Source organism: Eucyclogobius newberryi, unplaced genomic scaffold, assembly GCF_026437365.1.
Source record: "Eucyclogobius newberryi isolate DKJ021-1_F unplaced genomic scaffold, fEucNew1.0.hap1 SCAF_19, whole genome shotgun sequence".
In the NCBI taxonomy this organism is placed as follows: Eukaryota; Metazoa; Chordata; class Actinopteri; order Gobiiformes; family Gobiidae; genus Eucyclogobius; species Eucyclogobius newberryi.
Window position 1 is genome coordinate 21,258,490 of NW_027315823.1, and position 18,082 is coordinate 21,276,571.

Genomic DNA, 18,082 nt, shown 5'->3' on the forward strand with positions numbered 1-18,082 from the left:
ATACTTTAATCTACTTTAATTTTCATCTCACAACCTTTTGTTAAATCAAAATAATATAATCAGGTTGTATAAATACACAATGTTGCGATAGTTCAATGCTCCAATCCTGTGACATCAACATCGACTTAAAATAACAACCTATAACTGGCTCGGTGTCACATTCTCGGCCTGGTCACTGCATTCAAATGCCTGACTAAGAGTTTGCCACAGCCCTCTCCAGAGCACAAATACTTCAAAGGATTAGAACAATGTTGAGGGGACGATCGGGTCAACACGTAGTCAGTAACCCATTGTCCTGCTCTGTTTGGGTTTACCAAGGGAAGTGATGCTCCTCAACACATGTGTATTTATTTTGATGGCTCTCCCAGGCAGACACAGATCTTAAGAAGCTATTTGGAACGGCCACAATACACACAATCATGTACCTTGTGTGTGTGTGTTTTATGTGTGTATGTTTGTCAATCATCTTCATTGCTCTAAATTCTAGCTTGGATCACAAAATAAGAAAATAAGAAAAATATATGCTCAGTTATTATTATAATATATATATATATATATATATATATATATATATATATATATATATATATATATATTAAATATTGTTTTGATCTTGCATTGGCTTTATTATTTTTTTCAAGTTTTCACACTTCTGAGGGATCAATTGTAGGCGGCACTCTCCTGCTACAATGGTCTTTTGACATTGAGGAAATAGAGGAACATGAAACAACAAAGGTGCATACAATACAAAACAGCTTTTCTTTCTCAAGCTCTTTTCTCATTTATAGATTCTATGAGAATTCGGGGAAAGGCTCTACTACAGTGGACCGTTCATAATGTATCATTTTGGTAAACAATGCAATACCTGGACTTCACTTAGGTCAAATAGCAAGTACTATTGATTAATCTGCATGTAAGGGAAATGCATCTTATCTCTTAGAGAGCAGGCTTAGTGCAATATCCTCTTGAAATCATTACATTACAATGAAATCAATCTTGCTTGAAATTATTCTTGCTTGTTTGTGTGTGGGTAGAACAAATGACAAAGGGGTGGAGAGAGCATTAGGGGCATGGACTCCCTCACAGCCAATAAGAACTTTACTGACCAAACTATTTAGTGTGGCAGGGCCCAGGACACCCGGACTGCTTAATCCTGACACTAAATTAACTCAACTTTTCAACTTGCTCTCTGAAAACCGATTGAATCTGAGGTTTCGGTGCCATTGGCATCTATCGGACTGTCACAGTGGATTTGGAGGCACAGATCACTTTTTGGAGTAAAGCAAGAAACATATGCGGTGATATTCATTTTCATACATATTCAGAGATGCTCAGTCCAAATCAATGAAGTCTGAAGTGTGTTAGAGCAGATTTTTGAAGAGTTTGAGGGTCTTGTTCCTTCTTTCAAGGTAAGATGTTTACTCAAATATAGAAGATGTAACACTGGACAGCCATATATTCAAAACAATTATACAATGTGTAAACTTTTTTGTGTTTTATGTATTCTAATGTACATATTTTCAAAGCAAGTGTGTTTCTCATCTATAACTGAGAAAAAATACTGAACCTGATACATTAAATGCAATGGAAAGAAACTTAACCCTGCTTTTGGTCTTCTGAGGTACAGGTTGTGATCCAGGAATAGGGTAACGTTACTTATGTGCCATGGTAAAGGTCCAGGGAGCACTAACTTGACTCAGAGCCAAGCTTGTAACCTTTATAAAGTGTGGCCACAGTGCTGCCATTCCAGTGCTTTGTGTTAGTATGTATGCCCTCAAGTGACACTGCCAGCTCGCCCACTTTGGGCTGCTGCTGTATACAGGGGCTGTGCTGGCCATGATTCCTTTTCCCATTTGTCTACTCACCAACTCAAACTGATGGCAAGCTAGTTTGTCTCCATTATACGGCTGTGCAATATAACCCCTTTTATTCAACAATTTATTTGAATCTCTTTGTCTGTAATTTCTCCTTTTATCCTTTGATGACAGATGTTGAATAGCAGGTATTTATTTCTTAAATTTGAAAGGTATGCCCCTGGCTTCTGGAATTGAAACATATAAAATAAATCTGTAAAAACAAAGGAAAATTAGGGATGCATTTTTGTCTTTCTTGTTCTCAAAAAACATGTGGAAAGACAGGAAATTTGCATTATTTTGGCTGAAGGAATTTGTCCTTTTAAAAATCCCATTAAATAATATATCATAGAGAGACAATTCTTCATCAAGGTAATAAAGTTTGTAAGAAATAAATATGTTACCAAAGTTCAGAATAAAGTAAACTGATGAAGGAAAAAAAAATTAATACAATTAAATTATACACATGCAAAATTTTGAATATCACACCCAAACAGTTTCTTCCCAAATAGACACACATTTTTGCAGGCATAACCACAGCGCATACATTCTCACCTTGTATAGCAGAAATAACACAAGCTGCATATTTATTGTTGCAGAGAAGCCACTAAAATCCCAGCTCAATAAGCAAAGTTCTTTAACACATTAAATATTCACAAGTTGCAGCACACCACTGGCGTATCCAATAAGTTTTCAGAGCGCTAAGCCAATTCATCAACCCAATCAGGTCCTCCGCAAGTGCAAAACGGTATATCATCAGGCTTCCTCAAGTGAAGAACTGAGCTATTGAAGAAATTGTATTTGTGGTCTGATCGATGTTCCATGAGGATAGGCTCCCCTGTGTTTAACTACAGTAAGTTGTTTGAATGGGCACATAGAATTGTATTATTCATGAGAGTTAAAGAGAGTCAGTGGGAGACCAGCAGGTACGTATAATACAAGTCATGGTGCTTCTAACTACTATGTGCAAGGAGCATTACAACATTTTGACCAATTCAGTAAGTTAAAAAGAAATAAAAGATTTTACTTACCAAAAGGATTTCTTTGGATAATGCACGGCTTGGAGACCAGAGTTTAGCATAAGTTGGAGTTGATGCTATGGATGAATAGGAAAAATAAATCAATTTAAGAAAGGTCAATGAGTTAAAGGTTTTAACTGGCATTTTGCACTATAATGTTAAGCTTAAGGTACACTTTATTGTCCCCGTAGTTACATTTGCCTTCTGCATATGACCCATCCTTCAATGCTGCTGGGGCATCCTGTCAAGGGCAGTGGGTGCTACAATGCCAGGGACTCCCTGGCATTGTAGCACCCTGGGACCTATCTCCAGATCTTGAGCCAGGCTTAGTCAGGACTGCTCTAGCTGCTGTTATGGAAAAATATAATTTGGTCCTTTGTGACATTATAGACTTCACTTCTCCGGTTCGAACCTGGACCCTACTGTTAGTATATAACTGATAATTACATGTCCGGGCTGTGATTCTTTTGATCAAAGACAGATTTCCATTCGGGAGAGAAACTCCGGGGGTCTAGGAAGGACCTGTATGCATTACCCCCTGGCCACGGCATTGTCTTAAGTGTCAGACAGTCAGGATTTAAATGCAATCAACTACCTCTGTTCTTTTGTTCTGCCTACCATTGTTTCAGAGCCAGTAACTTTCCGTGGGATGTGGGTCATGTGACCATCTGTTCAAGTATAAAACTACATAAAGAAGTATCACAACTGAGTTGGGACTTGAGACTAGGAAGGGACGAGACACTTTTCTATTAAAATCAATAGTTTTAGCAGTACTGTCGTGCCTTTGGTTTTACTAGGGTCAGCAAGGTGAATGTTAATGTTGTATGTTCTTTCTATTATATATATTTTTTCCAATCCTCATCATGGTATCAAAATTGGTATATTGTTGATCTTGAAGGTTTGAAAATAAAGCATCTCTGCTATTGAAATTTTAATTTAATATTCTCACAACACTAGCTAAAATATACTCTTTTATCTTTTTAACAGGCCTTCACTTTTCCATCTGTGAGTGAGTGAAGATGGCCGTTGACGTTGGTGGTCCGGTGGGCTACACTCCGCCCGAGGGAGGCTGGGGATGGATGGTGGTGATTGGTGCCTTCATCTCCATTGGCTTCTCCTATGCATTCCCAAAGTCTATCACTGTCTTCTTCAAGGAGATTGAAGTCATTTTCAATGTGTCCAGCAGTCAGGTGTCATGGATTTCCTCAATCATGCTCGCTTGCATGTACGGTGGAGGTGAAGTATGATTATCAAAACTTTCAAATTATCAGGCAAATAAAATAACCATGTGCATATTATTAGTGATCTTCTTTTGGTTTAGTTCACAATTGCTGGAATGTAGAGGACTTCTCAAAATTCTGCCTAATGTTTTTTGAGTGTGGAACAAGCAAATTTAAAGTTGCACTTTTTCACTTTTCTGATGGAGGGACTGCCACCTGTTTATCTCCATGTTATTGTTAATATCACAGTATTAAAAAAGCAATATAGATAAGTCCAATGCCATACAACACTCCAGGGTAAGCATTAACATCTCATTGGTGACAAGCAGGTGGTGGACTCCCATCAGAAAAGTTACATAGTGCACCTTTAATTTTGTTGCTTCACTAATGTTTGGTGCATCATCTTTCCATCACAAAAACACCTTCCCAATTTTCCTTCTAAATCATGAATAAAAGGTTGATAGAAATATATCCTACTAAAATTACATGCCATCAAAATGAGGCTTCTTGCCCTTTCCCTTGTCAGTGGCCACATCTGATCTGTGTATTCTAAGACATGACATTTAGCACGTCTGGGAGAGGGAATCAGTTGCTACTAACTGTAAAAGTTGAGCAAAGCCTTATGCTCAGATATCTAATAGGCTGCAGATCTGGAGAAATTCAACAAAGCTTTAATTAAACTCTTCGTCCTAACAGTGAAACGTTATCTGTTCTCTACAATGGCCTCCTGTTCTTCCCTGTATTCTGCAAGAACCCAAGGGAGACTTTCAGATGAGATGGCTCAGAGGCAATGTAATGCCATACTACTTGGCCCAGTTAGGTCATGATAAGCCTTCATTCAGGGACAGAACATTTAACAAAAGGCGTCTCTTGAGTGCATCATCCACAAAAAACACAACAAAATGTGCCTCTAAGTTATAATGACTTGAACTGGCTGTCTCAATTTGATAATTGTATTAATTTGCTATTCATGGGTTTCAGCTTCCTGTTATAGGGGCCATTTTAAGGACTTTTGACAATTCAGAATAGATGTTTTTGTTAATGGCTATGGCAAACTGGCAATGGTCACAATTTTTCTTCATTCTGAAGTCCATGGATAGCTCACTCATTGTATGTGTAGACAGACGCTAAATATAACCAATACAATATAATCAACAAGTGGTTTCCATCTGAAGTATTTCATTTAAAAGATTCTTTTATCCTTTTTTGGACCCCCCTTGAAAATTGGACAGTATAGCTAAAGGGTCATTACAATAATTAATAGTTAATTAATTATTTAATTTCCATGCATAACATAGAATAAATATAAAATAAATAATGAAAAGGGCCTGTAAGTCAGAAACTGTACTGAATTTTGTGTACAGCACTTTCTGTCCATTATAGGGTGCGAGATTGTCAAATACTCAACGCATATGTTTTAAGTGTAGTTTAAGAATGAGAACATAATGTTTAAGAGTTAAGCCCTGATTACAGTGCAAAGGAATTACTGCCCTCTCCTTCAGAGAATCAATGGAAGCTATTGTTCAGCGGCAAGCTCTGCATGTATCGTACTGCTGTGGCTCCTGCTCCACTCCTAAAGACCTGCCCCCCTCCAAAGACCTGCTCCACTCCTATTCACTGCAGCTAAACAAGGTGTGGAACGTGAAGGTGAAAGTGGTGCCCGTGGTCATCGGAGGCAGTGACTCCCAAACTTGAGGATTTGCTACAGCAGATCCGTGGAAAAACATCTCAGCCCAGAAAAGTGCTGTGCTGTGCAAAGATACTGTGCAGAACCCTCAATCCCTGGCCTCTGGTAGAGAACCCAAGTTTAGAAAGATTAATGAAACCGCCCGCAGAGGGTGAGAAGGGATTTTTTTTTCAGTGTTCTAAGCTTTGTATCCGCCCTAAAATTACTCTGTCCCTGTAGTGCTACATTAATTAAAAGCAAACAGTTCAGTGTTAATTTACAGAGACTCAAGCAAGCTTTGCATGGTAATGAGCAGGCACAGGGGAAATAAGTGAGGCCAATAGAAGCGGATGACAGTATACTTTTCTGTAGATTTGACATTCTCTGCACACAATCAGGTGATTTGGGTTTATAAACAGCATACTCCTCTTTCAGTTTTTCCATTCATTATGCTCATAATTTTCTACATTGGTTCATCTTCAATCCTTTTATCTAAAGGAACTCTCTCTGCAGCGTGGAAGGAAAGAACTCATTGTTAGTGCAGAGACTTGCTGCATTACAATTTAAAAGCCCTTTGTCTTGCTCCATACCAGCAAATGAGTCTGGACAAGCCCTAAACAAAAACTGTCAGTTTCCATTTAGTTTTATTTGGCGGTGCAGAGTTTTGGCAGGGAGGCAAGAATGTCTTCAGTGTGGATCCCCAAACTCATTAAGGGGAGTTGTTATAGACCGTAGATAGGGATTATATTTGTCATCTTTGCTAAACCATTGTGATTTTTCAGTGTTTGGAGACATTATTTCTGTGGCAAATGTTCATCATTTCTTTAAACCTTTGTATGAGGTTCTAAATTGATGGAAGAAATCGAAAGCTATTTTGGTGAAACATAAAACAAAAATAAATACAAGACTAGAGTCAATGCTTTATTTCCAATGATGACTATCTAAAAGTACTTTGCGAAGAGCCATCTGTGTATTAATGCAATTGCCTTATCTTTGAAAGAAACTTGTCTTTTCAGACAAAGAGAGAGTGCGATCATAATTTTCATACAACTTGCCATCTACTGCAGTGCAGTACTGACATGAATGACTGAATTAATTCGGTCAATCCACTGCTTTGGCAATTGCACCCTCTGCTGGAGAAACACTATAATGCTTGTTTAATCTGCAACGCTAATGTGTTTTTATTTGCAGGTCCTATTAGCAGTATTCTAGTCAATAAATATGGGAGTCGTCCTGTCATGATGGCCGGGGGAATCCTGTCTTCAATCGGCCTCATTATTGCTTCCTTCTGTAATTCTGTGGAGGCTTTGTACTTCTTTATTGGTGTTGTAGGAGGTAAGGTATTGTTTTGTAATTGTATTGACATTTGTATTACCATTATTTTTATGTTAATGAAAAATCTGATTGCCTGAAAGTTTCTAATTAAATAGTAATAATTGAATAACCTAGAATACTGAGAAGACAAACAGTAGACAGTATTATAATGCACTTTATAACTCAAAACATGTTTATTCTTCTAGGCTTGGGCCTTTCATTTAATCTCAACCCTGCTCTCACTATGATTGGAAAGTACTTCTACAAGAGACGGCCTATTGCTAATGGAATTGCCATGGCTGGCAGTCCGGTCTTCCTCTCAACTATGGCTCCAATAAACACATGGTTCTATGACAAGTTTGGATGGCGAGGAAGCTTCTTGATTCTCGGTGGTCTTATGCTAAACTGCTGCGTCGCTGGTGCCCTCATGCGCCCCATTGGACCCAAACCCAAAGCACCAGAGAAGACCAGCGGGAGGCGCTCTGTGTCTCAAGTAATTAATAGCTTCATTGACTTGTCCTTGTTCAAACACAGGGGTTTCATGCTCTACATCATGGGCAATGTCATCATGTTCTTCGGTCTCTTCACGCCACTTGTCTTCCTCAGTAATTACGCAAAGAGCATCCACATTCCCAAAGAAAAAGCTGCCTTCTTGCTGTCCACTTTGGCTTTTGTGGACATGGTGGCCAGGCCCACTATGGGACTAGTAGCCAACACAAAATGGATCCGACCCAGACTGCAGTACTTCTTTGCCGCCTCTGTGCTGTACAATGGAGTGTGTCATCTCTGTGCTCCCATATCCACAGACTACAAAGGCTTTGTGATTTATTCCATGTTCTTTGGCTCTGCTTTTGGATGGCTGAGTGCGGTGCTGTTTGAGACGCTCATGGACCTGGTGGGAACGCAGCGTTTCTCCAGTGCCGTCGGGCTTGTCACCATTATTGAGTGTGGTCCTGTGCTGCTAGGACCGCCTCTGCTTGGTAAGAAGGCACACTTGATACTGACTTAAACTATTTGCAAAATAATGTGCAAGACTGTACTGTGTAGACCAGGGTTATTCAGCCCCTCCAAGTGACCACGACCCATCTTTCAAATATAAAAAAAATATGATAATACATCTTGTTTAATGGTTTAATTCTGGGTTAGCACTAGTTTAGACCTGATTTGGTCTTGGTTTACTCCTTGTTTTATTCTGCTTTAGACCTGTTTTGATGCTGGATTAGTTTAGACTTGGTTAGTACCATTCTAGTACTAATTTAATTCTGGTCCAATACTGTTGAAAAAGCATTGTGTATGTTATTTCTCACAAAAATCTAATCCAACAGGGTTGGGGATATTTTAGGTGACTCAAAATGTTGTTACGTAGTGGAAAAGCCTTGGCGTAGACCATTGCCACACACTGACACTGCCTCACTTATTCACAATAGTATTTATGTGGGCACAATAAATGCAGGTCCCTAGGTCTACGGTTCAGTCAGAATCCCAAATAACAGATTTCAACAATATTTTAAAAGTAAATAAATAAAAATCTTGACTATTGTACCTTGGCTTTTGTTTTTCAGGGAAGTTCAAAGACATCTACGGTGACTACAGGTATACCTACCAGGCCTGTGGAATCCTCCTGGTTGTATCCAGTGTGCTCCTCTTTTTAGGAATGGGCCTCAACTATCATCTCCTGGACAAAGAGAAAAAAGAAGAAGAACAACTGGCCAGAGTTGGGGGCAGCAGGAAATCAAAGACTGAGGAGATAGAAACTAGGAATATTGAAGAAGCTACCTAATGTGCTGTAGCTTTGTCACACTTCTCCAAGAGTGCCCAATCTTTTACTCTGTATTGGTGGCTTTCAGATACAAGAATGTGATGATGTCGTAAGGGCAGATGGGGGGCAAGAGCCAGATTTTCAAATTGATTATATTGTACTTTGCCAAGAAATAACCTAAAGAGTAATTCACAAATGTTGGACCTGATTATTTCTATTAGTGGCTAGACTCCAGAACTCACTACATTACAAGATCAATTATCATTTTAACAATATTATTTTATTTGCCCCCCCGATCTGTATTGAATATCATTGGCCTATACAATATTGTGATGTCACCTGAAACCCAGCAATCCAATGAGACACATATTGTTTTGCAACACTATACAGTAAACACAATTTTAAAACATTTCACTATTTTTTCCACGTTTGTTTCATATTCTGCACTTATGCACTGCTCCTCTTAATGAGCTAAAAAATAAAAGCCTTTTCAGTTATGGCGTAGTTTTATGCTAACTGTTATAAGTACTGTACATATTTAGTATCTCAAAGTAGTAGTTAATCTATAATGAGGAGGCATTGTTTTTCAGTGCATGAGTGAGATTATTAGCTCACAGATTCTCTAAATCAATGGACCATCAGTGTAGAATAGATTCTTGGTACACAGTAATTATGCAGATTATGATGTAATCTACCACTTTCATGTTTAGTAAACAGACTAGACCTTTTTATGATGGGTGCACTTTGTGAAACCAATACTAGTAATAGTAACAGAAAATGTTAAGCCTAATCTGAAATCAGTATGTATCTAATAAACTTTTTGTGTGTTAATGTGTGTATGGCCTAGTTTATCGATTTACAACATCGGTTTATGAATTTGCTAAATATTACAGTCTCTCTATGAGTCTCTCTTCAACAAAGATTTACCGTAAAATATTTGCACTAACTAGACTGATGTAGCAGCCTACATTATCATGAAAGTGGGATGTCTCATGACCATCTGTGGAAACTGCTATTCATGTCATGAGTCACACAAAAGGCTTTCGCAGCATTAGTTTCTGGATGGATATTAGTCAGTCCCAATCACGTAACAAAGTAATAGCCTAAATCAATGGTTCCGCAAGTGGGGGTCGGGAGTTGCGAGGCACTAAATTGGGGGGTCATGGACCTCACTGGGTCGGAAACAATGGCGGTCCCGGCGAACCTGACAGTGATTTCTTGGGGCCCTTCCCCTTGGTGGTCGAAACGTGGGCTGGACAGAGAGTCGGCTAGTACCTCTGGGCTGGGGTCTGGGGCCACGATGCAGTTCAGCAAAGTGATATACTGTATTAGTCTATCCGTAAAATGCGTTTTAAAGACAACTGAAGACATTTGAACTAAGAAAAAGTCAATGACCCAAAAATAGGTAAAAATTTCCGCTATATACGACACTTCTGCAAGCTGTAAGTGCCCTGTCAGCCGAACATGAGCAGTTTATCGTTACATTGCGCTCTAAGGAAAAAAGGCTTTCTGGGTCGCATGATTTTTCCCCCCTGCAGTACCAATGTATTGGCCACTGGGGGCCGCTATAGTGATATGTTTTTCCCATGGATCTATTATAATATCTCAGGTGCTCAGGTTTTTCCCTATCCAGATAATATAATAGATCCATGCTCTGGCGGGCTGGGAGCATGGATAGCGGTAAAAGGCTTCTGGGGACCAGCTAGAGAGCTGTCCCGTGTGAGATACCGAAACGAATGTTGAAAGAGTACTATAATTTAATGCATCCATGGCATGCCGGTGCTGCGCTTATGAAACGTGGAGACTAGAGCTGATTGGACGGTTACGTACGACGTCACGCACATGTGGCCACCGAGCACGTGCGCCTGTCAGCTCAAAACGTCAACTGTCCGGTTACGCTCGGTAATAACTGAGCTGCAAAAGTGTATTAATAGGTTGTAGCGCGGTAAGTAACTATGAAAGGTCGCGTGAAACAGTAGAATAGGCCTATTTATCCGTGTACGTAGCTAGAATTGTGCGAGTTTAAAGGCCTATCGTAGAATATTTTATACATTAATCTAAGTTCACGTTAGCTATCTGCGGCTAGCTAACATCGTGAGCTCACTGCAGCGGGGACTAGTTTTGAGATCTAACATAATTAACCTTGTGTTCGTTGCAGAAGAATTCAGCAGAAAAGAGGATGATGGATCGAGAGCGAGGGTTCAGCTTCAAACTCCTGGTGCCGCCTCGAGTCAGTCACGGCCAGGTGGTCTCTGCCGTGAGACCCCAGGAAGTCCTCGACAACTGCGGGGACTTTTTGACCCCAATGCAACAGGTTTGTCTGTCACACAATGTCCAGTTAAGCACATCTTTTCCATAATTAATCATGTTTTTTGTTTGAATTCTGCAGGTCTTTACAAAGTGCTTTGACAAGGAACAGCACATTTCAAATAAAAGTATACTTGCTCCAGCCAAACCGAACAGACAAGGTATTGTTTCACGTGAGGGTGGACAATATTGGCAAAAAATATATCTTGGTAGTCTTGGATGACAAATTCATACGATATTATGTCAATTCAACAGAAATGTCTTTAAATATCTTAGTTGAGATGTTAAGTATTCAGATAATTGTAATAAAATAATCACAAAAGTGCAGGAATATCACCTTATACCCTCGTTTAAAAGTTTTTTGTTGTTGTTTTTTTCCTAATCACCTCCTTTTGTAGCATTTTTTTTTAACCATTAACAATGTGATATTCAAATATTATATAGATATTATATAAAGTTTGATATATTGCTCACCTCTAATTTCAACCCGTATTCTCCTTACCCTATGTTTTGTCTTTTATATTGTTAATAAAATTGACACACAACCCTCTCTCTTTGTAAGACTATGTGAAGATGAAAGTTGTTCCGCCAATGGAAAAGGAGGTAATACTTCACTGCCCAGTCTATGTTTTCTTAGTCTTTGGAAAGTAATTGTGTCTTCTTGGACGTGTCCCAGAATCCCAATGCTGGACAACTTTATACCAAGTTGTTTGATGAAGTTGAGAAAATAAAGTACTGGAAAGTGAAAATAGATTCTGAGACGGTACAAAAAGAAAGGAAGCTCTATGAAAACAGAAGAACAATCGAAACACAGCGCAAAGCCATTCAAGAATTGCAGGTGCGTCATGTTTATAAAGTTTTCCTCTAAGCAACCAACCAACAAAGAAAACGCAACTGCTTTGATCGTGACATTTACTTTGCAGTTTGGCAATGAAAGTCTGAGCATAAAACTGGAGGAGCAGATCAGTGAAAACGAAGAGCTCAGAAACAGGTAATTGTATGTGGATTGAAAGTCACTACTTTTTTACTGTTCTAATACACGTTTTATCATTCTAGAAACAACGCAACGCGAAACTTGTGCAATATTCTTAAAGACACCTTTGAGCGATCTGTTGAGAAAATGCAATTATGTAAGTAAACTCTACATATATTTCAAAATGGTGTCTACATTCGGATTATAAATCATCACAACAATGTGCATAGTCGAATGTGAACGGGAGGAAACGCACCACCTCTTGCTGGAATACCATGAGAACCTTCAGGTAACAACACCACATCGAGCTCATAGCGGCTAAATACTTCTCCATTGTGTGTTTTTAATGATAATATGTTTTCTTGACACAGAAACAAATTGAAACATTAGAAGCGCTGCACGTCAAAGCTGAGGCTGACAACAATGAACTGCAGAAAGGTATTTGTGCTTTTAATCTGTGATTATTATTAAATTGATGCGTGGCTGCTGAACCAAAAATGATTTCAGCTAAAGACGAGTTAATGCAGTTTGAAGATCAACAAATCAAATTACAACAAGAAATTGACAAGAAGAAGGGAGAGGTAAAAGCATGTTCGGGATATTTAACGTTACCTGTGTGCTTACTCTGTTGTTTTATTCATGCACAGGTTGAAGCTCTTCATACAAACCTCAGAGACAACGACAATAATCTGAACAATGTGTTTGCTGAGCTCCAAGAGAATAAGGAACACTGTAGGATGCTTCAGGAGGAAATAAGTAAGCTTACATGTTTTATACTAAATACTGTTTGTGTTCTGTCCAGTTTACCATCTCACTAAGTGTATGCACATTTCCTATATATTATAATTTCAACAGATCAAAAAAGCGATCTTCTCACAAGTTCGAATGCTGAACGTGATTCCCTCGTTAAAAAACAGCAAGAAACAGAACAGCGCTGTAGTGAGACTGAGGTTGTTTTGTAAACCTGCTTCAGAAAGTCGAGATTCTTGTGCATTGTGCCATTTGTAACCTTTTTCTTATCTTTTACCATCACAGAAGGCCATTGCCACTCTGCTCGCCAAGAGTGAAGAATATGAAGAAATGATCCAAACCAAAGACTTGACCTTACACGATCTGACCAGAGAAACAACTGGGCAGACAGAAAAGCTTTTGCAGATGCAGATCACTGTGGATGAGCTGCACAAGTTACTGGCTGCTGAGACACAAAAGTAGATAAACTACTGAAATAAAATAAAGTGATATTATGAATCATCACCAAATGATATGCTAATGTTTGTGTGTAGGGCTACAGAACTGGAGGAGAGAGAAAAGGCCAATATCCAAGAACTTGAAAAAACAAAGCAAGATCTTGGTAATTCTGATGCTAAACTTTGAGTTGGTGTGTGTGTGTTTTATCTGTTAGTTTCTACCTCTGTAGGAGAAATGACTGAGCTGAGTGCACAGAAAGAGGAGCAGATCAGCAATGTCATGGAAAAACTGGTGAAGCACAGTCTAAGGTGAAATACTTTTTTTTACAGTTCAATAATTCTGACACTTTAAATCTTTTTATAAGGATGAAACAACCAAATCTATGGAGGCCATAAACAGCCAAATGTCAGTCGTCACTGGCAGAGCAGAGGAGTTGACGGCTGAGCTTTTGAGTAAAACTGAGGAAGCCCAATATCTAAAGGTCATTTTTACCATTTCAAAACACATTTTAATAGATGATATGAATAGATGTTGATATGCATGATATGAATGTGGTTGTTACAGGAGGCTTGTGATAACGCAGAAAGGGCTTTATTGGAGCTGAATACCAAGTCCAAACTTGTCCAGGTTAGTGAAACTTGTCATTTTTACATACAAAGACTCTTCACCCAAAACTAACTAGAATCGATTAACTATTGTTGCTCAAGGTTCGCGCTGAAGAGCTACAAAAACATTTGACCAAGGAACAAAAGGAAAATGAGACTAAGACATCTGAGGTGGAGCAATTACAGGAAGAGATTACACAGCTCAAGTGAGCAACACATATTGAGGATTATAGATTCTATTTCAATGGACTTCTCTTTCATTTAATTTGTGGCATTTTGCAGATGTACGTATGAAAAGCTTTTGTCTAACTTTAATGAGCTGCTGTCTGTCAAGTGTGCCCTTGAACTGGAGCGCGAGAGTCAATGCGCTGATGCTCAAACTGTTGAACAAAACATTAAGGTCTGAATTAGCTCTACATTATATTATCCTGCTCATTTTTATCTTGCTTTAACATTGTAATGAAATGTTTCAGATGAGTGAAGAAAAAGCTCGCCAGCTTGTCAGTGAAATGAATAAAATTGAAAATGAAAACCAACAATTACGGTCGGTTTGGTTTCATTAACTGGGCCTATTTATGTATATTATATATATTATAATATTCGTAATACTGTAAATAATATATAATGTAAGATACTTTAATTTCAGCCTTGAACTGGACTCCATCAAGAACACCCTTCATCACAAATGTCAGCAGATTGAGACTTTGGAAAAGAATCTTGAGGAAAATGTAAGTTCTTAATTGAGTCATCCTAAAAACAAAATAAATATGTTTTCTTCATTTTAGGGTGAGAATTTGCAGTGTGAAATGTCAAAAAAGGAAAGAAGACTCAGAGTTATTGAAGCTAAGGTATATATTTTGTGCAGCATTAAGAATTTCAGCTGTGTTTAAACCTATGAATAAATCCAAAATGATTACGACTTGAGTATGTACACGATATTAACAGTAAACATTTGTTCTCTTGTAGAATAAATCACTGACAAAGCAAGTGACAAAACAGGCTACTAAGTCCACTGAACTACAGGATGTGGTATGGCTCTCTGAATGTTAATCTCTCCTCAAACATTTGCTCTTCAAAAACTAAAATACATTTCAGATTTTGATATTGTCTGTGTGTTTTTTATGCATCTCTTCTTCAGATAAACAATCTCCAAGAAGAAAACCAGAGTCTGATTAAAGAGCACGAAGAGGAGCGTCAGAAACTACTCGAAGATCAGCAGAGCAAGTCGGCAGCGGCCCGAGAGCTGGAGATTCAGGTGCACAATGAGTCTCTGTGATATAAGTTTTTTTTACTCAAAAAAAGGTTAATGACATGTCACTTAAACTAAGGTTCAAAAGCTGAGATCGGAAACAGAAGAGGCCATCAGGTGCAGGGAAGATGCAGAGCTGAAATGCCAAAACAAGATCGCTGATATGGTCACACTCATGGAGAAACACAAGGCAGGACCATTTCTGTAAAACTATACGACAACGTTCAATGTGGAATTCATTTCATCGTGACGTTGTTCAAAAACAGAGCCAGTACGATCGCATGGTTGAAGAAAAGGAAGCTGAACTCCAAGCAAACAAGGAAAACGAGTTGAAAGCTCTTGCTCACGGAAAAACATTGGTATATTTTACACAGCGTCTGACAATGATAAAACTGTCAAAACGTATTAATCTTTATCCAAACTGTTCAGAAGCAGGAACTCTCAAAGCAAAAGAAAGAAAATGATTCTTTGAAGAAGGAGCTAAAAGAGCATGTTAAAGAGAAGGTACATTACACAGAAATCTTTGTTGTACGCTGTGGTACGACTCATTTATTATAATTACTGCATTAGGAAAACCTGCAGAAGGAACTTGTCAGCTTAAAGAATGAAAAGAAAAAGGCCCAGACACCTGACGACAGCAAACCGGTACTTTATTTCACCCAATACAACAGGTAACGTCTCTTGAAAACTCCAAAATCACACTTTTTTGTATGTTGTAGTTCCCCATAAGTGACAATAAAGGAGAATCCAAAATGCCAATGGAGAGCCTTTTGAAACTCTACCAATTTGACTTTTCTAAGGCCAGAAAAACGCCTTCCTCGATCAAAGACGAGTGGGCGGCTGCTGTTAAGAAAACGAGTGTGAGTTACTTTGTGATACTAAATAAAATAGCACTCAGTTTTCTCTGTAATCTTTCGTATCATTTAACATGTTGGGTTTTGTGCAAGACACCGGCATCTGAGATCCAATCAGCGTGGACGTCATGTCGAACAACCCCAAAAAGCACGGTATGCTCTTGTCGTTACGTTGAATTGGCGGCTCTTGTAGTAATTCTTTCCCTCTTCTCTTTTACAGAGCATTCGCAGTGGGAATGTGATAACTCGCAAAAGTACTGACAGTCGATCCGCATCAAAGATTAAAGTAACATCAATGTTTAAGGATGTAGAATTACTTTCAATGTAGTTTTAGTTGTTGCCCGTCATCCTTGTTTTTAGTCTTACAGAATCCGCACTCCACCGTCGACCGAAAAGAAATCGCCCTGGGAAAAAGGCACCATTGAACTAGATCCAAAGTCAGACAGCTCGTGTCAAGGAGACCTCTTGGTGAGTTTGAGTCATTTGGATCAAACCTGAAACGAGTATTCATAATACTGAGGAAATATGTATTTTTTCTTTAGATGTTTGCAAATGCATCGGCTCCCAAAGTCTCAGCTGCACACATCAGTGACGACAGGTTTAAGGTAAGATCATACTTTTGTGTCAGTGTAGGTTAGTGTACAGGCCACATTTAATTGTATGAGTAGATTTAAGTCAATTATACTGTTATTTTTGCAGAGCCAGAGTCCTCTACATTCAAAATCACCCAGAAATAACTTAAAGCTAGCAGCAATAAAAAGAATGAGAGATGCTGGTTGGACCGCGGTCACAGGCCGTGACAAAAAAAAGAGGACCAATGAAAAGATATTTGCCTAAACAATGAATGTTGTCGGTTGACTTGTTTGGAAGGTGCCAGGTCAAAAATGTAGAATCTAATCCTTTTGTCTGCTAAACATGAAATAATACAGTTATTGTTCTAGGTGGGTTCTGTGTTCAGCTAATATTTATTTAAAGTATTAACATTGTTGAAGTTTGTTATTGTTCATACACTTGCAGTTATGTATTTTCTCTTTATTATTCTTGTTCTCATGAATAAATAACATATTCTGCTATTTCAGGAGTATTGTCTGTTGTCATTATTAAGCAGAGTAACTGAAACTGTTTCAATGAAGGAACTCCAGGCAGAATTGTGCTTCGTCCTGTCCGGCTGGTGGTGGTACGTTGTCATAGATGGGATGGCCAGAAAGTCCTCCAGAAATGACCAGTGCATCGGGTTCTGCTGTGGAGGCAGCTGAACATAATGTTTTCATGTTTTACAAACCCATTTTGTAGTCTTTTCACATGCGATCATTGTGAAAGTCCACTTACTCTGATCTTGTGTGTTGTGTAGAGGCTCGTGCAGGTATTGCAGTTGATAACTCCGTTTATGGGACTTGAGAGCGATCGCAGCCAGAGCAAACAAAGCCAACAGAACACTAAAGGTAATAGTCAAATTCCTTTCAGAAATACTAAGTCGTGCACCTAAAAGGAAACAGCATAAACACTTTAAAATCAAAATTATGTTATCTTTATGAATGTTGCAGAGATTATCATTTAGAATATAAAACAAAGGATATTAATTTAGTCCATATTGCATAATACTTAATATTATATTGGCTTCTTTACCTTCTGTTGAGAGCACAGACCTGGAGGTGGCAGCTGCAGTAGTTATAGTTGTGGAGTCGTGTGTGTGGCTCTCAGAGTGTGTCTCTGTTTGAGTGGCAGTCGAGTCTGTGCTTTCTGACGGACTGTTTGAAGGCCTCGTGGCGGCTGTGGATTCTACGGTTTGAGTGTGACCAGAGTTTGTAAATGTCGTGGAAGTGTTGTCGGCGGCGACACTGGTTAGAGTTGTGTCGGGAGCCGCAGTGGTCAGTGTTGACATCGACTGTTCAGAAGAGTTCGTTGACGTTCCTTTTGTGGTGTTTGATACATGTTGGACTGTTACAGGAGACTGAGAACTCCACTCAGCAAACGCAAGTGACAGGCAAAACATCAGCTTAAAAACTACCATGTCCATAACTGTAGCGAAAGAAATCAACAGGTAATCGATATTATAATGTATTTGGTTTCTACAT

At 38.8% G+C, this 18,082-nt stretch overlaps 3 protein-coding genes and 1 long non-coding RNA gene across 6 annotated transcripts in view; 2 read left to right on the forward strand and 2 right to left on the reverse strand.

Moving 5' to 3' along the window:
* rplp2 (ribosomal protein, large P2) overlaps positions 1–18,082 on the reverse strand; it is a 389,081-nt gene that overhangs the window by 277,142 nt on the left and 93,857 nt on the right. The gene's annotated exons all lie outside the window — the stretch shown is intronic.
* slc16a1a (solute carrier family 16 member 1a) lies at positions 1,110–9,662 on the forward strand. The gene is made up of 5 exons (XM_072452106.1): positions 1,110–1,409; positions 3,860–4,108; positions 6,950–7,093; positions 7,279–8,052; positions 8,635–9,662. The coding sequence occupies exons 2-5, from the start codon at positions 3,892–3,894 to the stop codon at positions 8,850–8,852; spliced, it is 1,353 nt and encodes a 450-aa protein (XP_072308207.1). The 5' UTR covers positions 1,110–1,409; positions 3,860–3,891; the 3' UTR covers positions 8,853–9,662.
* Positions 10,996–17,085, forward strand: sycp1 (synaptonemal complex protein 1). 2 transcript variants are annotated; one of them, XM_072452101.1, is made up of 33 exons: positions 10,996–11,145; positions 11,221–11,311; positions 11,701–11,741; positions 11,815–11,976; positions 12,062–12,129; positions 12,195–12,268; positions 12,342–12,400; positions 12,483–12,549; positions 12,619–12,692; positions 12,759–12,867; positions 12,967–13,061; positions 13,147–13,319; positions 13,395–13,462; positions 13,529–13,590; positions 13,664–13,780; positions 13,864–13,926; positions 14,007–14,110; positions 14,187–14,304; positions 14,378–14,448; positions 14,551–14,632; positions 14,690–14,752; positions 14,871–14,933; positions 15,043–15,159; positions 15,233–15,343; positions 15,420–15,512; positions 15,583–15,657; positions 15,724–15,798; positions 15,873–16,013; positions 16,101–16,160; positions 16,228–16,293; positions 16,368–16,475; positions 16,550–16,612; positions 16,707–17,085. In XM_072452101.1, exons 1-33 carry the CDS (start codon positions 11,011–11,013, stop codon positions 16,842–16,844), a joined length of 3,006 nt encoding a protein of 1,001 aa, XP_072308202.1. In that variant the 5' UTR covers positions 10,996–11,010; the 3' UTR covers positions 16,845–17,085. The 2 variants fall into 2 exon arrangements, with proteins under 2 accessions (XP_072308202.1, XP_072308201.1); XM_072452100.1 differs by having other exon boundaries at positions 11,221–11,299; positions 15,873–16,160.
* Positions 16,954–17,666, reverse strand: LOC140365601 (uncharacterized). The gene is made up of 3 exons (XR_011927836.1): positions 17,634–17,666; positions 17,337–17,489; positions 16,954–17,247 (listed from the first exon to the last, which is right to left on the reverse strand). It is a non-coding gene; the product is annotated as an uncharacterized lncRNA (long non-coding RNA).